The sequence below is a fragment of the Zootoca vivipara genome, chromosome 8 (genome assembly GCF_963506605.1).
Source record: "Zootoca vivipara chromosome 8, rZooViv1.1, whole genome shotgun sequence".
In the NCBI taxonomy this organism is placed as follows: Eukaryota; Metazoa; Chordata; class Lepidosauria; order Squamata; family Lacertidae; genus Zootoca; species Zootoca vivipara.
Window position 1 is genome coordinate 81,085,277 of NC_083283.1, and position 23,692 is coordinate 81,108,968.

Below are 23,692 nucleotides of genomic sequence, written 5' to 3' on the forward strand. Positions count from 1 at the left end.
CGAGAACAGAGAAACTTGCAAATGGCGACACCATCGCTCCATACTTTTGCATGAATAACCAGAAGGAGCAGAAGGAGACTACCTAGCCATTTGTCGGCTGTACCACGTAATGCCAACTCTTAAAAGTTAGTGTTCATACAATTGTTTCAATGCATGACAAAAAGATATTTCTAAATATATTTGGCAAGGGAAAAAAACCTAGAATAAAATATAAAATATTGATAGATGCAAAAGAGAGAGGAGGTTTCTCCCTGCCTGATATGAGATTATACTATGAAGCATCTTGTCTTTGTTGGTTGAAGGAATGGATGACATTGGAGAATTCACATATTTTAGACTTAGAATGTCATGATAATATTTTCTATTGGCACACTTATTTATGGTATGAAAAGGTGAAAGTACACAAAGGATTTACAAATCCTATAATTGGGGACAAATTGTATAGAGAATGGAATAAATACAAAATCTATTAGAGGCAAAAACAGAACTTGGGCTGTCACCATTGGAAGCCATAGTGGTAAAGAAAAAGAATTATGATGGAAGGTTGGACAACTTATAGAAATTTATTTTAAAAATAGTGAAGAGAGTATCAATTAGAATATTTTAAGGAATTATCAGGAAAATTAACAACATGGATACAATATCCTCAGTTGAATGAAGTACTTAAGAAAGATAGAATACGAGGGACTGGGGAACAAACATCACAACTGGAGAGCGATCTGTTGGAATGTAATATACTATTGGAATAGAAGACAAAGCCTGCAACAAGTCCTTAAGTTGGTGCCAAAGAATTATCCCTCTCTCTTGCAGATGTGGATGTGGAGGCAAAGTGGCGTGTCTAAAGGACCCCCGATTAGTTTTTGGACAGAAAATCCCCAATGCGAATCTTGTCTCCAATTCATAATGCTGTATCTTAATCCCAACCAAGATGAACTGGATGAGAATTATTTGTGATCTCAAAATGATATGAACGTTAGAGCTTGAGAAATATTGGAGATCCCTCTTCCTGATGGTAGCATATTAACCCCAGAAATGGAAAGCATGCTGGCTTTTTTTACCTGCTCTTCGTGTAGAACTACTTGACCTTTGAGAGGGTTACCCAGAGGTGCCAATGTCACAAACGGTTGCCATATTCCACCAACGGTCCTTGGGAAGATGTCATACAAGTCTATACTACATCCATTCTTATTGGCTGGATCCATAACATATAAGGATACAGGATTGCATGTAGCCACATAAAGGGCGTCTTCTGCTTCAGAAAGTGGGAATAAGATACAGATTACATGAAAGCAAACATGAACAGATTGCTTATAGGCATAGACATTGTTTGCATAAATATACTGATATATGGAATGAGTCTATACAGAATATAGCAGGTTATTAATAATCCTATATGTATTCGCATATATATGTGTATATTCACATATTATACAAAGGTATTATACTTTTCGACGGTATTCTAATTTTCCGAGTTCCACCTGTATATTGAAGCAATATATATAACCAAGATATATGGAACGTTTGTGGGCATTTCCTAGGAAATGCTCAGAAAGTGGAATGGTTGCTATATAAAGGTCAAACCAGCTGAGACAGGGACAGCCATGTCTGTTTGTTCACATGTTGTCCCTGGGGTGTAGCTTTGTCAACCCTGAGGTGCCTGCTGATTGGGGAGGGGAGCCCCAAACTCCTTGGCTTCACGCACTTCCTCCCACAAACTGGCTCACTTCCAGTACCGGAGTCAGACTGAGAGTAAAATGCCCACCTCTTGCCAGAAACAGGTGAATAAAATACACCTGCCCTCATTTTGTGTCACTTGGTCCAAAGGGTTGCTGTGGTCAAAGGGTGGACAATCGGTTTCCTTCATGACTAGCAGAAGTCAAAAGTAGGGTTGCTATACATCTAGAATTTCCCAGGCACAGCTGGGATTGGGTCATCGGAAACAGTGGCGAAAATCACTGAAATGTCTGGGGAAATCCAGACGTATGGCAATCCATGTTGGCAGTGTAGATTTTGGCAGATTTCATTTTAAAATGCCACGGGTTGCACTGTGGGTTAAACCACAGAGCCTAGGGCTTGCCAATCAAAAGGTTGGCGGTTCGAATCCCTGCGACGGGGTGAGCTCCCGTTGCTCGGTCCCACCTCCTGCCAACCTAGCAGTTTGAAAGCACGTCAAAGTGCAAGTAGATAAATAGGTACCGCTACAGCGGGAAGGTAAACGGCGTTTCAGTGTGCTGCTCTGGTTCGCCAGAAGTGGCTTTGTCATGCTGGCCACATGACCTGGAAGCTGTACGCCGGCTCCCTTGGCCAATAACGCGAGATGAGCGCCACAACCCCAGAGTCGGTCACGACTGGACCTAATGGTCAGGGGTCCCTTTACCTTTGCCAAAGCAATAAATTTAAATATGCAATCACACAAGATGGGAAACATCAAGTTGGAATAATTAATACAGGTTGCAGAATTAATACGGTGTCACAGAATTTGGGTTGCCTTGGGCAGAACTTCGATCATATCTATTTTATTAGCAGTAGCAGCTCCATGATTCTTCTTCCCCCAGTGTCCCCCGGGAAGCAGATGACCCACCTCCAAATGATAACTATTCCTGCACAGGTAGGTAGCTGTGTTGGTCTGCCGTAGTCGAAACAAAATTAAAAAATTCCTTCCAGTAGCACCTTAGAGACCAACTAAGTTTGTCATTGGTATGAGCTTTCGTGTGCATGCACACTTCTTCAGATATTCATGCACACTTTACCACACAGACATAAGAAAAGCCTACAGTACAGTGGGTACCACACAACGGATCTTACAAATACACAGATTAATCATTCTTTGTCAGTCCACTACACTATCCCTAATATATCCTGTGCGAGTGCCTTCCTCGCAGTTCTCCAAGTGTAGCAAAGGTAGCGCTCATTTCTCCATGTGTGTTTGGCTACGTAACGGGTTATTTAAAGAGCAGAGGGAATAAAAGAGGTGGCATACAAACTAATTTATATTAATTATGTTCTAGATATCTACACATTCACACAGTTTCTCATCATCACGAAATAAACAGAAAATAAAAATTATACTCTACCTTGCGCCACAGCAACATCGCACACTAAATTAACTTCATTCAAAGGCAGCGACCAAAAGGCAAGTTCTTCTGTAAAGCTCAGGGATCTGGCTTCGTGTCTTTCCAGTGGAAATGCCTGCACATTTAAGTACATTGGACCCTAAAAGAAATATAATTTATATTTTGAATTAGGCACATATGCAGGCATCAAAATCTTTTAAATGATTAGGGCGTCTAAGGGTCTTAATCTAGCCCTGGAATTGGCAGACCACAAATTCTAAATACTTAAAAAAATTCTGTATGATTTTAAAATCCTGGAAAATAGGGTATGCTTACAGTCAACATTAAGATTTATCTTTTTTAAATCTCACCTTTATATCTATGCGATGTGTTTCAGTTGGGCACAAAAGTTTCTGCTGTGCATTACCCAGCTGGCTGGCATTCCAGTAGCCCATTAATTTTGCACCTGGCAATGGCAACCTACCCAACAAAGAAACTATTATTAACTTGTTATATAGATGATAGGTGGTAGTTTTCAAACATTTACAGATAACAACAAGGAGAACAGAGGAACCAAACAAAACCAAAATCAATGTAAGAGGGGAAATGCAACTTATTGGCATCTGAAGTGCCATGAATGCTAACCCACCCATAACTTTCTCTTTTTAGATGGCAACTCATCTTAAAATACATTTCTGAGCTGAAATGTTTCTTTGTTGACACAATCTTAACCTGCCGCAGCGCCAGCAGTCTTAAGATCTCAAGGAAACAATGCCAGGAGGAATCCCACTGAAAATTATGCCTCTGTGAGGGAAAGACTCAGAAGCCTGAGCTGCGTCCCAACATATCCAGAAATACTTTGGCTACACAGAGGCCACGGGTTTGAATGCAACAACTGACAAAGGAACAAGGAAATAAATTTCTAGAAAATACAAACAAGTTCTGCCAAGTAGAGTTTAAAGAGGAGGCCAAGTTGGATTCTTTTTTCGTGGGGTGTGTGGGAAAGATAGATAGGGAGCTGACAAGATCAAGGAGAGGCTAGATAAAAATAATGGGAATAGTCCTCTATGCCAGGGCTGCCATATGTTCAGAATTTCCCAGAGCTAGCCGGGATCTGTACGTCAAAAATGGCGTCTGGGTGGAATTTTCGAAAAGCAGCACAAATGTCCAGGAAAACCTGGGTGCATGGCAGCCCATATCGGAAGTGTTGGGTTTTTTGTTTTGTTTTTTGTTTTCCTTTTAAAAAAAGAAGAAGAAAGCTCGGCAACTTTTGTGTCTGGATTTCCACTTTTTGAAATATGGCAACCCTATCATATACAACTCAACCCCATTTTCATTAACTGCCATGACTGATGAAGCATTCCCATTGAACGGCTGTGTCTCCCTCAGAAGGTGGTCTCCTAGCATTTCCTGCCTGTCACAGAATACAGTCAGGGCATAGAATTGGGGTGGACGACACACATTATCTTAACACATTAGTTAAAGATAATGCTCGTTAAACCTGCCAGACTTCCAACGTTATGACTGTTAGTTCCTACTAAAACATATAACAATACAAATTTGACTCTGAGGGGCAAGTGTTTCAAACAAGCTTTCTGAGGAAGGGGGGACAGTGAACTTGCTTCATAGCCCAAAGATCACCAAAATACCAATGAGCCACTTAGGCAGCACAGCGCCGAAGAGCATGCTTGGGAGCGATCATGTCAACCACCCCTTTCATATTGTAATTTCATAGTGAGGTCAGAATCGTTCAGGAACACATCAGTTTCTGAGGGGAGACCCTTCAAATAGGCCCACTCCCCTAACTGGCAGGAATTGCCACTACCAAGCCAAACTTCACCAGGCCAGGTGATGGTCCAAAAATAACAAGGGACTGCACTGTATTCCCCCATTTTTAAACCATCCCTCACATCACTCAAGGGTGTGCCCTGCCTAATCTGTTGGTCCAACAGCCACTTGAGACACTCCCATGGTTGTCATGGAGGACATGAAATTTCCAGCCCAATGGCAGCTTCCACAGGAACAATGGAGTCATGCAGGACAACTGTCCCGGGGTCCTCTCACACCATCCAAGGGACCACCTTGCCCAGCTCTATCCTCAAAGATAATTAAGTGGTGATTAACGATAGCTACTGTCTATCATATTATCTCTGAGGAACAGAGATAACAGGGATTATCTTCCAAATGTTCTGGAAGGATTGCTCCCGCCATGGGACCAAGAAATCTTCAAGGAACCCAAACAGGTGAATTTTGCCCAAACACCACTTAATAGCCCTAGAGCAAAAGCTCCTTTCTTCAATTATTTCTGAAACTCCTATAAATTCCTACCCTGACTATCCTTCTGCTGGTTAATATGTTCATTTGAAATACAACCCAATAAGAGGAAACGCTTAAGAGGAGACGCCATTAAGGGGCTGGAAACAAAAAAATCAAAAAGCATGCTCTTATTATACATACCAAAGAAAGTTTTTCAAACAGCTAAGAGATTCTCCAACTTTGAGAAATTTTCATCTTATTTTGTTCTAGTCTTAATCCTGTTTTACTGGTGAATGTGCTGCTTTGTACTGTGAAACTACGTGGCTGCTCCCTCTGAGAATGTAATGTTAGAAATGCAACTTCCTGCAATTTCCAGATAAGCAAGGACTGTGCGAATTTCTGAGAAAGCACTCGGGATGGTGAAAATGCTGAAAAATACTGCATTGACTGTCACAGTCATGCAACAATTATTAAATGAGCAATTAAAGGAAATAAGCTGCATAAAATGTTAAATGTCAATTGGGCAAAGCTGAGGCTGGACAATATATACAACCTTTGGGGGAAATTTTGCTGGAGATTTGCCAGACCAAGAGAATGGAATGATATAGTTGAAGGTAAGGGATGATGAAACTAAGAGGACCTCCACACAGGTGTTGGAAGGAGGGGAAGGGATCCATGGATAAAGAATAAGAAATATCCTGAGCTGGCAGAGATGAGTTGAGAACGAAAGGATTCTGTGTACAATTTGGATTAAATCTAGAGGGGAAAGCTACTAAGCCTCTTGTAACACTTTTGGGAAAAGAAGGAAATTAAAACTACACACACACACACACACACACAAACATACACATACATACATTAAAAAAGGACTGAAAACAGTGGCCATCAGGAAATGGGACTGGAAGATATGGATTTGGATGTGAATTCATGATTATACAATAAGTAAACAGCTATCTATTATTGTCTTAACAAATAACCATAGTGAAGAAACCCTTGGGGAATAATAATAAAAAAGGACTGAATGTTTCTTAATATTGGAGGTCCAGTTGTGATGTTGGACTGGAGGAAGACTACTGTTGACTTTTATATATAATAGCATAACAACAATTGGGGAATCTCTTTTGGACTTCTTATCTGGAAGGAAAAATGAATGAACTTGAGATGCCCAGACTGAAGGCTGGAAAAACGTCACTTAGCAGAGGGAGGAACAGCTGGATAGTACCCTGGAGTAAATATTTGACTATTTTTGAAGAACTCTTGTATATATAACTGGGAAATGGGTAGTTGGAAGTCCCTTTCCTTTTCTTCAGGAAGAAGTGCCGCCGCTGGAATTCAGTTGCTCCTGTAGTGGCATTGCTCCAAACCATGCTGGGCTCAGGCCGGCATAACATACCCCAGCTTCGACCCTAACCATATTCTGTGCCGGAACTGTACATATGAAGCTAACAATGGAAAGAGAGGTAGTTCTCAAGCTTTAACAAGATTTTTGCACCCATATCAGAGATCCAGATAATGGTCTCAACCATAAGCCAACATTCACTTTTGCTTCTATTTTCTTGCCCTCAGTAATCCTTGCCCCAACATGCCTTCCGCCTTGCAGCTATGAATAAAATACAAAGAGAACTGCCCAGCAAATGCTGACTGTTACGTTATGTGCAGTGAGCACTAACAGTCCCTATCGTCTGCGGCCAGGAAGGAGAGCAAATCCAAAATTTTGTTTTGGATTACCGGTACATTAACTCCTAAATTATTGACTGGAATGAGGCAACATGAACCTATTTCACCAGTTTTAAAACAACTTCACTTGACTACCTGTTTGTTTCTATGCCAAATTCAAGGTGCTCCTTTTAATCTTTAGAAACCTAATTTTAATTTAGGCATGCATTTCAGATGGTATTTACTAACTAACTAACTACCTGGCCCTTCACCTAGGCAGTTTCCATAAAAACCAATTTGCCTCACACCAGTGGTTTGTAGTATAAAGGGGAATATTTGTTTTTCTATAAATGGTTTTGGAAATTGGTTTGCAGTGCATTCTTATCCATGTCTACTCAGAAGTAAGTTCTACTGAAATCAATAGGGCTTACTCCCAGGTAAGTCAGGATAGGATCACAGCCTTAGTAGTTATACCACATAAATTATGTGCATTTATTATACTCATAAAAAACCCTGTCTGAACCCAGAGGAAGGCCACCAATATCATGAAGCAAACTGGATGGCCTATAAACAGTTTGTGGAGTTGTGGTTTTGCAAAGTACATGCCAAACGTCTGATGATGGGAATAAGTATTGAGATGCTAACTTCACTCAAGAATAATTTACTCTTTGGACATGTTCCGCAAAACATTTTGGAAGATTTGTGCAAGAATGGGGGCTAACATATTTCCCCCCTATTGATAAAAGAATTTGGATTTGCTACTAATTATGGAAATAAATTGCAAAATGATCATTCAATGAAGAGAAACTGAGAAGAACGAATTTTCCCCTTTATTGGGTTCATTTGGTCATACAAATCATCACTATTCATAATATAATACATTCACAATTTATACAAAATGCTGTAAACGTGCACAGTTAAAATAGTATAAATTAATAATTGTTCAATAATATATCAATCTGTTTTCAGGTATTAGCAATGTTTGCTTCAAGCATTCAAGGCAGACAGGTTGATCTTAACTAGCAGCAAATGTACAATGTATGTTAGTCTTACTCCTTAGCCAGATGTACATTGGTGGGTTTTGCTCCAATTGGGATTCCATGTTTATGCAGAGTCCGAATTAAAATCTCACGCATTTCGTTATTGTAGGAGTCAAAATCAAATACATTTCTGACGACGTTTGCAAGCCCTTCTGTTGGAAATTTCTACAGAGAGGGAGAAAGAGGGAGAAGAGCACAAGATTAATGAGCTCCCCACAGACCGAGATGCAAGGCTTCACGGGTTCTCTGATGCACAAATGGAGTTCTAGGTAAGCATAAGCATCTCCACTCACTGAGATTCTTTGATAGGGATGCACATTGCAAGGCTGTTTCATACACTGAAGTGAAGGCCCATTGCTGGCATCTGTCCGTCTGGAGAGACAATGGGAATGACCCTCTGGGCGTGAAGTCAAACTGCATTCACAGCTCACTGAAGGGATATCTCTGGGCATAAGCCTGGGTGGTGTGTATGGAGGTTCTGGGCTGCCCAGATGACAAGCCCCCCCCCCTCGGCCTCACTCATGTGGTCCAAAATAAAGCAGAGCAGTGTGTTTGGCACTGGTGGCCACCGGAGAAAGCAGCCGGCAAGCACCTTCCCATTACCAAGACAGCTCTGTTGAAAGCCGCCCTCCCTCTAGCTACCAACTATCACATCCCCACAGCCAGTGAGAGAAAGCGGCCCGCCTTCCATTGTGGAAGCTCAATGAAATGCTGAATAACAGAGAACTCCTTCCCAAGCTTCCTTTTTACGTCCGCCCTCCCAATCCCTATTCCTCTGTGGTTAAGCCTAAAAACATGGGATTATCTCATTTCTAATATTCATAAACTGCTCTGGTAGCCTTTGGCTGGAAAATAGGTTTTATTATTTCATTCTGAATAAGCTACAAAAAACACAGGATAATTTTTCTGAACCTTCTGAGCAGAGCATTTTAGGTTGCAACCCTAACATACTTCATAGGAAATAAGCCCCATTGATCATAGCTGGCCTGACTTCTGAGTAAACATGTAGCCAGTGTCCTGTGGCACCCTGGGGAGATTAAAGGAGCATCCTTTCATTAACTTGCGGCCCATATCTTCCTGCATTATCTCTCTCTTTCTCACTAAGCAAGATTCAGGGGAGCCGGCAGCTTTAACTTGCAGCCCATTATCTTCCTGAAATAAAACAGCGGCCAAAAAAGTGGAGAAACACTCTTGCATGACTGTTTTATCTTCTTAAAATCTCCCCCCCCCCAAAAAAAATCCTCCCCAGCTTCAGTAACTAACAGTTCCTTAGTTCTGCACAGAGGGCTTGAGAAATGCAAGAAAATAGCAGGGTAGCTTGATGTTGCATGTGCCCAGATGTGTGTGCGTTTTGCTGGCATGTGGCAACCGGAGGGATCAGAAGTTGCTTGGGGCTGATAAGCTTAGCAACCCCTATCTTATGGGCTTGCTTCCACACAGAAGTGGCATGTCTACAAAGCAAATAAAATAATAATAATAATAATAATAATAATAATAATAATAATAATAATAATAATAATTTATTTGTATCCCGCCCTCCCCGGCCAAGGCCGGGCTCAGAGCGGCTAACATCATAAAAACACAATATGCATAAAAACAGACATCAATGAATTAAAATACATCTTAAAATTCAGACAAGTTAAAATCTGGGCAGGTGACAATTATCAGGTTGGAATTGACAGCGGTTAATACTTGCCAGGAGGGACCCAGGTGGCGCTGTGGGTTAAACCACAGAGCCTACGGCTTGCTGATCAGAAGGTCGGCAGTTCGAATCCCTGCAGCGGGGTGAGCTCCCATTGCTTGGTCCCAGCTCCTGCCCACCCACCAGTTCGAAAGCACATCACAGTGCAAGTAGATAAATAGGGACCGCTCTGGCAGGAAGGTAAACGGCGTTTCCGTGCGCTGCTCTGGTTCGCCAGAAGCAGCTTTGTCATGCTGGCCACATGACCCGGAAGCTGTCTGCGGACAAACGGCGGCTCCCTCGGCCTATAGAGCGAGATGAGCGCCGTAACCCCAGAGTCGGACACGACTGGACCTGATGGTCAGGGGCCCTTTACCTTTTTAATACTTGCCAGGACCAACTGTTTCCACTGATCATACAAGGACCTGTGAGCGGGTTGGGGGCCACCTTCGGGCTTGTTTTATACAAAAGAAAGTAAGTCAAACTACATCCTGCCCGAAGGCCTGACGGAACAGCTCCGTCTTGCAGGCCCTGCGGAAAGATGTCAAATCCCGCAGGGCCCTGATCCTTTATATGCATAGGAAAGAAGGAGGAATAATCTGGGCACGTTTTGTCTTGAGCAGGAGGAAGTCAATCAGATTCAGGCCCCTGCTGGACTTGGGTTATCCACGACTAACCTAATTTCACTGCTTTCACGACTAGCATCCTCTGGAACCAGCTACAGCCATTAACACCACTTAATGGCTACAAACATTTTAGGCTTTACAAATTTCAATCTACTCTCCTGAATGGTTTTTGCAAGTTAAATGTCAATATTTATCAGTGGGTCTGTTCCAAATCACGCCAGTAGCAGGAAAGTATATACTGTACCTGTAAATGCTTTACTATATTCACTACTTCTCTCGTTGAATAAGGATAATTGATAATTCCTTGGTCGGCCAAGCTTCTGAGCTCTCCAAAAGCAGCCACCAGTTTCTGCAGGACTGGCTCAGGAACCGCAGGCCCATACTGCCGAAGCATTGCAAGCTCAGAGCTTGGTTTGGGATTATCAATTGCGTGGCAGCTAAAAATATCTCCTGGAATAAACAAGCAAGGAATTGAGAGAGTTGTGGAAAGGTTGTAGTATATAGTAATGGAAACCCTGAAACTATGCAAACTCCACAAAACCAGGTGTTGTTGACTCGGTTGCATTCCTGCACTGGAGGCGGAAGTCTCCACTGAACCTTCAACCATGTTGCGCCTTGTGCTATTCAAAGGGCTCTTTACGGCATACGGTCCCTCTAGATACCTGTTGCCCACCTCCAACGCATCTTCGCGTATGGGAGTTCGCCAGCTGCTGAGTGCTCTCCTCAGACATGTTGCCAGGTCCCTGGATCAGTGGGGACCATAGCCATCCAGTCCTCCACTTGAAAGTAGCACAGGGAGAAAGGCTGGGAACAGATCCTTTGCATGAGATTTCCAAAAGCTAGCACCAGAGTAGATACTATGAGCTTTCAGCAACCTGCTGCCCTTCCAATTCACTGCGGAAGGTTGGGGTACATGGACCCACAACAGCCACAGAATGCCAGTCAGGGAGTTTCATAGAAGTATTTGGACCCTTTCCTCTCATCCCAAATTACCTTAAATCCCCGAAGCATAGTTCTTCTTGCTAACATTCTGAAAAAAATATGTTCTGCTATGTGCTTAGCCAAATACTTTTAAATTCAAAATCCCTTATTTTATGCAGCCACTTTCCTGAACGGGGGCATGTGTGCACTCTTCCAAGAGTGCATCTTCCAAGTGGCAGGTGAGAAAATGACTGACACAAGCCTCCTATCTGAAAGGCTGAACAGATTTCTTAAAAAACAGCCTGTTTCCTGTATATCTTTTCTATCAGGAGGACGAGTAAAGCTAAGCTTATATTTTCCATACTGAAGTCTGTAGAAAACCCAGTTGTTGTTGTTGTTTTATTAAGCACTGCGCTTACCTAGTGTTCCAAAAAAGTCATTGCCCAAAAACGGGAATCCGGGTCTGTTTGCTAGAACGATCATTCTAAAATCTGGATGAATTACCACCACGTTTTCTCTTCCACTCACACTAGCAGAGTCTAGAAAGTACATATAATTGAATTAATATTTTCAACTTTAGAAGACATTGTTCAAGTAACAAAATTGGTGCCCACTGAAAGGCTTTAAATAATCAATATATATGGAATTATCTGCTTAACTCTACAGTGAATATAACCCATTATCATTAAAATTTTGCAATAGAATACCCCAAAAGTACAAAAATCTATAAAAATATGCATTTTAAATACATCTTTAAATATGAATTTTCATACAGATTTTTTTAAAAATACTTGGTGATTAGTGAATGTAGTTATGAATGACCACATGAAAAATTCACATGAACCATAAGCATTTTGATTCATCTATCCCAACATTTCCCTTGAACAATGTGTTTTATTTTCACAATTATTTAAATTTTACTGATTCTACAGCATTCTCTCCTGCTGCCAAACTATTCCATTCAATTCCGGTCTAGAGAAACTCAACAGTTCAACTCGTTCTCTTCATTAAAAAGTAGAGGATTTCACCTTTTCCAATCCTAGTGTAGGCCCACACCAAGCAATCTTACGACAAGCTGACTCTCTCTATTAACACTCTGATCTGAAACATTTATTATATCTGACTATATAATAAAACTAATATCCATGTGGCTGCAGCACAATGATCACCACAGTCCAACATAAGCACTTCTTTGTTAGACAGGCACACCTGGTTATATTTTTTTAGCTAACCAATATGCCAGTGCTCTGAATATAGGAGAGGTTTTCAACCTTTTTGAGTCCATGACTCCCTTGACCAACTACATTCTTTTTACGGCTCCCCTGTGGGGCTCAGGAACCCAGTTATGTCACCCCTTGCCTGTAGAGCTAGCAGCCCCTCAACCTTTTTTGACCCCGCGCCCCCATCCCAAAGAGATATGCCTCCCAGAAGCACCATTTGCCTGCGGAGCTTATAGCCAAGGCTGCAGCAACAAACAGCTGTGCAAGCCTTTGGGAGGCAGAGACATGAGAGAAGAGGGAGGGAAGGAAAGAGGGACAGAGACCAGTGTTTGCTAATCTCATATATTTCCATTTTAATTCCTTAAGGCAACAATCCTAAGGCATGAGGGGCTGAAAATTAAGAAGGCGTGTCTGCTGGACTCTTGCTGGCAGAGTGGAAATGGGGGGCAAAGGGAACACAATCTGTGCTCCTCTGTTCTTTTTATTTATGTATTTTTTTTTAATAAACTGAATGAACTCCACCAGCATTAATTTATTTGGGCTGCATTAATTTATTCCAGGTGGACCCAGGTGGCGCTGTGGGTTAAACCAAAGAGTCTAGGGCTTGCTGATCAGAAGGTCAGCGGTTTGAATCCCTGCGACGGGGTGAACTCCCATTGCTCGGTCCCAGCTCCTGCCCACCTAGCAGTTCGAAAGCACATCAAAAGTGCAAGTAGATAAATAGGTACCGCTCTGGCAGGAAGGTAAACGGTGTTTCCGTGCGCTGCTCTGGTTCTCCAGAAGCAGCTTTGTCATGCTGGCCACATGACCCGGAAGCTGTCTGTGGACAAACGCCGGCTCCCTCGGCCTATAGAGCAAGATGAGCACCGCAACCCCAGAGTCGGACACGACTGGACCTGATGGTCAGAGGGCCCTTTACCTTTTAATTTATTCCTTGAATAGAGGCATGTTGTTGGACTGGATCCGTTGGATCCATGCATTCCCCAGAATCCCTCCAAATCATTCTGGAAAATCCCCTTGTGAGTTTACTGACTTCAGAGCTCTGAACTCAATAGGGCAAATGACATGGAAGCTGCTGTGGTGGCAGAGAGATGGTAGCCGGGTCTCCCTTTCTGAAGGTGGAGCTGTCTTTCTGCCCCTGACGGGCACATCCAAAGCCTCCTATGGTCCCTGGGACCAGAGATTTGCAGAGCCAATGTCTTTTCCCCAGAACTATTTAAAATGGGCCAGCAAGCTATCCAGCCCAAGACCGCAACACTGGCTGGTAGTATTCCTAGAGCAATGCATTTTTCTAATATAATTATTCTGATATTCTCAAATATACATTAATAATATATTCTGATATTCTCAAATATACATAAATGATAAGAGACAGACAAGAAGAATCTAATGTACCGTTTTGAGTGTTTGCAACCTAAAAGCTTTGTTTTCTTTGGTAAACTATATTTAGATAGTAATTAATGACCAAAAGAAGGCCCAAACATTGGAGAAATGTGCTATTCATTAATCTGCAACAAATGCAACTGCTGGAAAACTGTGTTCAGGGGTTTACTCACTGGCAACAAGGCGCCTTCCATCAGACAGAATCATTTCTCCACTTTCCACCAAGGTTTTCAAAATGCAGGTGACATTTGTTGGGGCCTTGTCAGCCTCGTCAATAACCAGAATGTGCCCCTTTTTGACAGCTTTCACCTGGAAAACGTTAAACAGCACGCGCATCGGAAAAGAAACTGCACAACTCTGGATGCACTTTGATAAAGATATAAATTTACTACCTGTGCATTTGTCATAGAGTTGACATTTTGGGTATTTAAGAGAAGACATTCAATTGATTGTTTCTCTGAATGCTTATTATCAGTGCAGCTACGGGGAGGTAAGCACAAACTAAACTCCACACACAAGTGAAGTGGATCTATTGCTTAATGTAAAGGGGGAAGGGGTTTTCTCCACTTCTATGTGCTGCCTTGAAAATTTGTTCCAAAGGATTGGGGCATCTTCTAGAACAGCATGGAAGGTGATGTAGGAACTGAAGGGGGAAATGGGGGGGGGAATGCCTCCCCTTCTCTTCTATTAGCAGAAACTTCTGCCACATCAAAGGCCATTTCCAGGAGAGGGAGAGCAGCAGTGGATTTCACCCATCTTTTTCATTTCCATACTTTTCAACTTACAATGGACCCTCTGGATAGGAACTTAATTCGTTCCCGGGGTCCGTACTTACCCCCAAAAGTCTGTATCTAGAAGCACTGCTTCTGCGCACGTGCACAGCGCAATAGAGCATTTCTGCGCATGCGGCGAAATCTGGAAGTATACACTTCCAGGGTGTTCGCAACCCGAAATTACGTTATCCGAAGGTAACGTAACCTGAGGTACTTGTTTTGAGGGCTAGAAAACTTAGTTTGAAAAGAAACAGGGCATTCTTAGATTTGTAACAACGTATTTCATCTCAAGATAAAGACTTGAACCCATCAATGAATTTTAGTGAAGAACTCATATATTCAAATGCACAAATGTGGACTTACTAGTGGAGAATCCTCATAGACAATATGACCATCTTTAACAGAAGGCTGAAGCGTAAGACTCTGCACGGTCGTGTCTCTAAGACAGCAAAACATGCACAAGTCAAAAAGGGAATTAATTTATTCTCATTTCAAAACATCAGACACCATTTTACACTTAGAAACCACCCAAGAAACAGCACTGAGCTTTAAGGAAAAATTGGCGTGGAAAAGGAACCAAAGTTAGCCTTATCATGGAAGTTATACTCTGTTTCAGCACCTCGAGATGATTTTTCAGTTAGCAGTCCCTTGCTTTAATGAGTAGAAGAGATTATGCCATTCAGCATTATTTAACAACCTTTGAAAGCTTTAATCCCTTTCCAGTCAGAATCTTTCCACTCCAATGTGTTGTTTAGAACACATAAGTTTCAATTTTGCAAAGTTGGCCCCTCCCCCCTGGTGTTCTCAATACACCATAAAACTAAAGAAACAGTTTTGCTTGTCCATGCATATATTTTTTTTATGTCTGGATTGCCAAGATGCCACAAAGGGCTTCAGGGATGCCTGCTTTAACTTTGGACAAACCCCAAATCCCTCCAAGGCAACCTGTCTCAGCTTGGAATTCATCTGATGCACCCTCCTGTTCAACATAGAATCAGAGAATTGTAGAGTTGGAAGGGCCCACAAGGGTCATCTAGTCCAACCCCCTGGAAGGCAGGAATCTTTCATGGGAGAACGCGATTCCTCCTCTTCCCACCCACTGGATTGAATAACTCTAAAGAGAGCAAAAGAACAGGACATTTTGCATTTGGTTTTTGGTTTTACAATGTGGGCTGCAAAATGGCTGCTTTTGCAGCTTTCCTGAACGGAAGGGTCAAAAATTCAAAATAATGTTCAAGGGGATGTTTTGCTCAGGAAATTCTGCACAGGATGTCAAAAGGTTCAGACTAGGAATGCGGCAATTAGGGGAAATAAAAACTTAACTAACAGAAACTTACTCTCCTTTGGTGATTGGCTAAAAAGGTTAAGAAGGGGAGTGAAAATATTGTTTAGGAGTTGAGCTGGAAAACAGAAGAGGTAACTGCTAGACCCGATCAGCTGAAATGGCTGAACTGGAGAGGAAGGAAACAGCAGAGGATCATGAAGAGACTCAGAAGCTAAACTGAGGGATACAAGTTGATAAGCATTGCTTCAACAAGGGAAACATGCTAGAGCACATAGATCTGGGTGCATTTGTCTCTGTTTATTAGCTATTTATTAGCTCTGTGACCTTGTTATTCACTCCACCTCTAAATTGCTGTATCACTATATCCAGTACAGTGGTACCTCTAGTTACGAAGTTAATTCGTTCCAGAGGTCCGTTCTTAACTTGAAACTGTTCTTAACTGGAGGCGTGCTCTCGCTAATGGGGCCTCTTGATGTTGCTGCGCCGCCAGCACACGATTTCCGTTCTTATCCTGGGGCAAAGTTCTCTACTCGAGGTAACTCTCCCAGGTTAGCGGAGTTTGTAACCTGAGGCGTTTGTAACTCGAGGTACCACTGCATTAGAAGTAGGTTGGGCCAGCTAAAGGAATATTTACTGGAAGCATCTGTAATATTTCACCAGCCATGTGTCTGAAAAATCCAGTATAATTTATAGCAAAGCCCAATAACTGATATAATAAAATTTATATACTGAGTGTACAAAAAGCACCGAAGCTGTTTACGAGAACAAAACAATAAAATGATCAGTAAAAACAGTTAACATCAGATATTTAAAACATTTAAAAAATTATTAAAATCAATGATAAGCTAAAACAAGTGAAACCTGATTGTGAAGTCATGTAAAATGACTACACAGCCCCTCTTACCTGTGCAGTTGCAAATACTCTCTTGGTCGATTGAGCAGGTGAAGGAATCTGTCAACCACCTTATTTTTCCCCACACCCTGCAGAAAGGAAAACCATTCCATTCCTTAACGGCAAATTAATGCAACAGGATTAAATATTCTTTACAACCAAGGAAAACCAAACCCCAACCATGGAAAAATGATTAACAAAAAGCAATGCTCGTACTGTATGTAGAAACAACCAGCCTTTTTTTTTTTAGGCCTAGTTCGCACAACACAGTCAACTATGGCTTCCTGGGACTGTGGGAACATGCTGACTTCTGGAGAGGAGATCCTGTGGTGGATAACTCAAGGTTTGGCTTTGCATGTCAGCTGAAGCTGGGCTCAATAGTAGTTAAAGACTCCCCTTGCAAACGAGCTGTAGGTTTGTCCGCGGCTACCATTCATGATGAAGGAGGAGAGCCCAGCCGTGAGCCTGGGTTCAGATAAGCAAACTAAGGCAGTGTTAAAAAGTGTGTGGCTCCAGGGAAGAGATTGCCACTACTTTGCAGTGTGGCAGCTAAGCACCAGGCAGGCGAGACCGAGTCTGAGGGTAATATTCAAAATAATTTTACATCCTTGGATGAAAGTTTTTCCCCCCATGTACTGTAACAGTGGACTTTTCAGTGTCAGTCCTCTGTCAAATCATCCAGGACAGAGCTTTCAATAAATACAAATTACAGTAAAACAAAAGCAAGAAATATTGGGCTACTCTCACCTGGTTGCCAACCAAGAGAAGGTGTTCGCCAAGCAAAAAGTCTTTTAGCATATCTTCCATCACCATCATATGCTAGAGAAAAATTAAAACTGCTTTGTAAAACTTGAAACAACTTAGTAATGACAAGGCATTGGCGGCTAACAGATTAAGGTTGAATCCTGACAAGACAGAAGTACTGTTTTGGGGGGACAGGAGGCGGACAGGTGTGGAGGACTCCCTGGTCCTGAATGGGGTAACTGTGCCCCTGAAGGACCAGGTGTGCAGCCTGGGAGTCATTTTGGACTCACAACTGTCCATGGAGGTGCAGGTCAATTCTGTGTCCAGGGCAGCTGTTTATCAGCTCCATCTAGTATGCAGGCTGAGACCCTACCTGCCCGCAGACTGCCTTGCCAGAGTGCTGCATGCTCTAGCTATCTCTCGCTTGGACTACTGCAATACGCTCTATGTGGGGCTACAACTAATCCAGAATGTGGCAGCTAGACTGGTGACTGGGAGCGGCCGCCGAGACCACATAACACAGGTCTTGAAAGATCTACATTGGCTCCCAGTACATTTCCGAGCACAATTCAAAGTGTTGGTGCTGACCTTTAAAGCCCTAAATGGCATTGGTCCAGTATACCTGAAGGAGCATCTCCACCCCCATCGTTTTGCCCGGACACTGAGGTCCAGTGCCGAGGGACTTCTGGCGGTTCCCTCGCTGCGAGAAGGCAAGTTACAGGTAATCAGGCCTTCTTGATAGTGGTACCCACCCTGTGGAACGCCCTCCCACCAGATGTCAAAGAGAAAAACAACTACCAGACTTTTAGGAGACATCTGAAGGCAGCCCTGTTCAGGGAAGATTTTAATGTTTAATAGATTATTGTATTTTAATGTTTTGTTGGAAGCTGCCCAGAGTGGCTGGAGAAATTCAGCCAGATGGGCGGGGTATAAATAATTATTGTTATTATTATTATTATTAGGCAGCAGGAAAAAGTAGTCTACAGCTCTTGAATGTACATATGTAATTTTTGTGGTGTTGGTGATGCACAGTTGCCACACCCACTTAAAGAGGCAATAATATATGTTTCCTTTAGTTACACAATAATCTATATCAGTAAGAATTTAAGAACTGACGTTGATTGCTTCAGCTACATCTAGCTCAGTAATGAATCTATTGAATAATACTAAAACTGATACTGGTAATAATAGAGGCATAATAACAGAGGTTGTCCTTAACGCACAGCAGAAAAACATAAAATCCACTGCTAGGAAGGTGAACTAACACAGCAATGAATGGAAGAAAGAACCTCCCAAGAAACTCCCTACGTGGCAAATGGGACTTGAGGTAAGTGAAGGAAATTAGGAGTGCCACTTCTTGCTGGAAACAGCCACAACAACCCTGTTAACAAAATTCTTCGGTGGCGATGTATTTAGCCAGAACATTAGAATAATGTTTGCAGTGTTTTAATCACATTAGAAAAGGATGGCGGAGAAATTTGGTCGTAAGTATTTGTTATTAAAATCTTCGCCGAAATTGGTCAGTGAGAGATCAGCACTTACTTGGGTATTTTCATAGAAGAGAACATCGGGCACTTTCATCTTCTCCAAGGGGTTATAAATAGGGATTGTGACTGCCCCAATCTTCAGGGTTCCCGAGTCCACTTCACCTGGAGGTTTCATACAAACCACATTTTTGCACAACTATATCCATTCAAAGTGCAATGGAAATATTTGATTTTAGCAAAGTCATGGAGGTGGGGAACATAAGATACATTGAGGCTTGTCATTATGAAAGCTTGAGGTATTTTGAGAATGAGCATTTAGCTAGAGAACATGCTTATCAGTAGAGTTGCGTATTCTAAAAGCTAGAAACTACTGTATTTAGAAACTAAATACTGTATAGACATATGGTGCCACGACTTGTCTTACATGCTTTTTACTACTTTTAGAGTTACAACAGATCTTTCAGGTAGCAGAAAGGAGAAGAGGCCACATTTTAGGGAATCGGGGAAGATGCAGCCCCATGCAATGGCTCACTGGCCAATACGTTTTTTGGGGGGTGAGGGAAGGAAATGTGGCTCTGAGAAGAAAAAAGTGGTTCTGATGTGTGCATTTGAGGAGTTTAGAGATCTGAATTGGAGGCCTGCTCTCAGCAGTGAGCTGTTCACTGTGCTTTGCCACTATTCTGGTTGGCCTGACTGCACTTGAATACTTAGCTTTTGCGTTTCCCTTTGCTTAGAGAAATGGCTGCAAACCCTCAGAGTACAAGGGTACAAGTACGCAAATGGCATTCTATGAGGTAGTGGGATTGAAACACCGAATCATGACCTGTTTATCCTGAAGTTCACTTTAACAGAAGAAGCGGGGGGGGGGGAGTGGGGGAGAGAGAGAGGGAGAAAGGGAGGGAGGGGGAAGGGTGGAGAGAGGGGGAGGGAGGGAGGGAGAGAGGGAAAGAGGGGGGGGAGAGAGAGAGATGATTGCAGCTTACAGCTATAGCCTTTCCCCTCCATTTCCAGAGTTTCAATGGGGCTTGCTTCAATTCCAGAGTCCAGCAGATTTTTATGTAAAGCAGATTTAGCAAGGTTGGGTAAAAACCTAATGAGACAGAAATGGCAGAAAGTTTATTTTCCGGGGGGGGGGGGCATAATCAACGGTACTGTATTTGCAATTCTCCAATACGGGAGACAAGACCATAGTGCATTGTGGTCCTAGAATAACATCCACATACAGAATTTGCCTGCCAATTCAGACGTGTCCACTGAACACTGAAGAACCCTCCGGCGCCCCCCCCCAGGCCCCGTTTCCCAGCGCGGCTGTCTGGTGGGCGCAGCGCGCCCTGGCGCCTTGCGCCACCCAGCCTTGCCTTAGACCCGGCCCTGCCACTGAAATGTGTTTGTTTTTGAGCATGGATCTTAGACACTATGTCATGGGAGGAGAGCAAACTCTCAGATTTCTTTTCATTGCTGTAATCCTTATTGCAGCGAAATGCACCCATATTATAATGCATACATTAGTTGTTTAAAACACGAGTAGACAAGACAAAGCTTCTCTCTTCATGAGGTCACAAACCTATTTACTCGGGGGCCGTAGAGCACAGGGAGAGAACCTCCAGTGCACAGACTGATCTTGGCCTGTGAGGCAATTTCCCCCCCAAGCCCCACCCTCCTGCCCATCAGGTGACATCACTGGGTGGCATCAGCTGATGGGCAGGAGGGCGGGGTTCAACCCAGTTGGGGTCTGCTTCTCAGACATGTTCCCTGCAAGGGAGCAGGTGTGCCCAGCCAAAGTGAGACGGACTGAACCTTTGCTCACCGACTGATTCTATTATTTAATTTCTATACCACTTAATTACTAAAAACATCTCCAAGCAGTGTACAGTGGAACCTCGGTTTATGAACACCTCAGTTTATGAATTTTCAGTTTATGAACGCCGCGGACCCATCTGGAACGGATTAATTCATTTTCCATTACTTTCAATGGGAGAGTTCGCTTCAGTTTATGAACGCTTCAGTTTATGAACAGACTTCCGGAACCAATTACACCCATGCTTCAGTTTATGAACATTTCAGTTTAAGTACTCCGCGGACCTGTCTGGAACGGATTAATCCACTTTCCATTACTTTCAATGGGAAAGTTTGCTTCAGTTTATGAACGCTTCAGTTTAAATACTCCGTGGAGTGTCTGGAACGGATTAATCCACTTTCCATTACTTTCAATGGGAAAGTTCGCTTCAGTTTATGAACGCTTCAGTTTATGAACAGACTTCCGGAACCAATTGTGTTCATAAACCGAGGTACCACTGTACATAAAAGAACCAACAGCAGAGAGATTGAACAAAATATTACAAAAGCACACATTACCTATAGAAACAAAGTTACTAATATCTAAATCAATCTCAATTCAATTTCCTTCTGGCGCACCTTCCCTCTCAGTCACCAGGGCCCAAACAACCTCTCAGCTCACCCACTAAGAGAAGATTTCCTGGAAACTTGCTTTCTATGGGCAGGCACAAGGTGGGTGGTCCTTGCTCAGGCTGCCCCTCGCTGGGTCCCACTCAGCTGCCCTCTCCACACCCAGGTCTACTATTCAGCTACTCTTTCTGGCAACCCTGACATTATTAGCTGTGAGATTATCTGATTGTATTACTTGTTTTTAGATGTTTTCAATATTATAACACATTCTTAAAGGTAAAGGGACCCCTGACCATTAGGTCCAGTCGTGACCGACTCTGGGGTTGCGGTGCTCAGCTCGCGTTACTGGCCAAGGGAGCCGGCGTATAGCTTCCAGGTCATGTGGCCAGCATGACAAAGACACTTCTGGCAAACCAGAGCAGCACACGGAAACGCCGTTTACCTCCCCGCTGTAGCGGTACCTATTTATCTACTTGCACTTTTGACGTGCTTTCGAACTGCTAGGTTGGCAGGAGCTGGGACTGAGCAATGGGAGCTCACCTCGTCGCAGGGATTCGAACCCCGACCTTCTGATCAGCAAGCCCTAGGCTCTGTGGTTTAACCCACACCACCACCTGGGTCCCAAGTAACACATTCTTAGATGCTTTCAAATGTTTTAAATGTGCTTTTATTTTATTTTTAATTGTATTGTTTTCTCGCTTTTGTGTTTGCTGCCTTGGACTCCTTTGAGAAGGAAGCATGGGATATACAGTTAATAAACAAACAAATAATTCTGTCTTCGCCCTTTTATCATCATAAGTGAAATTCAGTTAAACAAAAAGATCAAAAGCAATTATCTGCAAATTTCAGATTGTTAATAAATAATGTATTTGTGTTGTTAAACTAAACACAATAATAATAATAATTCACAACTGTGAGAAGACAAAAATATACCTGGAAAGACAAGCTTTATTGACAGCATCATAGAGTCTTTCATCTGGGTACTGAGACAGACGCCGACAAATTCTCAACAGCTGCCGTGTAGACAAGGATGATGCCAATGACTGAGCCTAGCCAAAGTAAAATTAATTTTATTCAAATACCATAAATTCATTGTGATGTCAATTACTAGGTCTCAACTGAGGAAGTTTAAGCATCAAGACTTGAGTATTACATCAGCACTAACATTAGATATGGTTAACCAGATTTCCCTCTTAAATGGAATTTGAAATCGGAGTTTGAAGCTGATTAGCAAACTCTGGTTGGCCTTAACAGTATCAGTTCAATGCTCTACCAATGTCAATCCCATCAAGTGAAGTGAGTGGGGTGGCCTGGTAAAGAGCAAGTACACAATCCCCTAGCCTGCTTCTGAGTCCTTGACTGTGGTTAAGAGATCCCTGGGGTTCTGCCAGCATGATAAACTATAAGAACAATCCACCAAACTCCCGATGTTACACAGTGAGTATAGCACAATGGGAACCAGTAAGAAGAAAGCAGCAAACATATTGCAGCTTCTCTCTCAAATACCTGCACCAACAGAGCAATACCATTTGTAGCGCTTTCCAAAGCCATAGTGTTTGGGATATATTTGTGGCTAAGAAGAGACACTGAATCCATTTATACAGTTGGCTCTCACTCTCCTCAAAGGGCAAATTTGCACTAGTTATCTTTTTAAATATATATACAAGTTAACACTGTAAAGCAGAACTGCTCACAAATTCACATCCATTTGTTCTCAGCAAACTTTGCTTTTCCTCCAATGGCCAAGATGCAAGCAAATTACAACTATTTATATGAGCATTTTCTAAATGGAACAGAAAGAGACTCTGGAAAATGTAACATCTGGCAGGGACATTCAAAGTTCAAGATATAGGTCATGTTTAAAAGCAAGAGTAATTTGTGTATTGAACAGGTTAGCAACCAAGTTCATGCCCCGTCATTATCGCCTTACACAAGGGTAAACATGCATCTGGAACCCTTATGGGGGGGGGGTTTGAGCAGCTATATTCTCTCCCTGACCCTGCATGAGCCATCAAGGATTGTATACCTAAGGCGTACATTTCAACTCGCAGCACAAGAGGGCTATTTATATCTTTCTGCAGATGTCCTGTCACTATTCATCTGTAGGAATCTCCCCTCGGTCCGAACTGTGACTCACTCCTGACGTGCAGGCCTCTGGACATTTTGAAATTTCAAAACGTTATCCCTGTTGAGAGGCCCCACTTTTCAGACTCACTGTATGTCAGAAATCTGTATCTATGTGAAGGGCCACATAGATTTTCTTTTTAGA

General features: G+C 42.6%; 1 protein-coding gene across 1 annotated transcript in view; it reads right to left on the bottom strand.

Annotated features, from left to right (window-relative positions):
* Nucleotides 1-23,692, bottom strand: part of VWA8 (von Willebrand factor A domain containing 8) — an 86,936-nt gene that overhangs the window by 32,511 nt on the left and 30,733 nt on the right. Inside the window, exons 17-29 of the mRNA XM_060278247.1 lie at nucleotides 22,357-22,472; nucleotides 20,001-20,107; nucleotides 19,073-19,179; nucleotides 17,534-17,605; nucleotides 16,799-16,875; nucleotides 14,973-15,048; nucleotides 14,010-14,145; nucleotides 11,653-11,772; nucleotides 10,557-10,762; nucleotides 8,019-8,170; nucleotides 3,425-3,533; nucleotides 3,075-3,213; nucleotides 1,059-1,249 (exon numbers count right to left, since the gene is read on the bottom strand). Coding sequence (XP_060134230.1) covers nucleotides 1,059-1,249; nucleotides 3,075-3,213; nucleotides 3,425-3,533; nucleotides 8,019-8,170; nucleotides 10,557-10,762; nucleotides 11,653-11,772; nucleotides 14,010-14,145; nucleotides 14,973-15,048; nucleotides 16,799-16,875; nucleotides 17,534-17,605; nucleotides 19,073-19,179; nucleotides 20,001-20,107; nucleotides 22,357-22,472 — 1,608 coding nt within the window. The remainder of the gene's footprint in view (nucleotides 1-1,058; nucleotides 1,250-3,074; nucleotides 3,214-3,424; nucleotides 3,534-8,018; nucleotides 8,171-10,556; nucleotides 10,763-11,652; nucleotides 11,773-14,009; nucleotides 14,146-14,972; nucleotides 15,049-16,798; nucleotides 16,876-17,533; nucleotides 17,606-19,072; nucleotides 19,180-20,000; nucleotides 20,108-22,356; nucleotides 22,473-23,692) is intronic.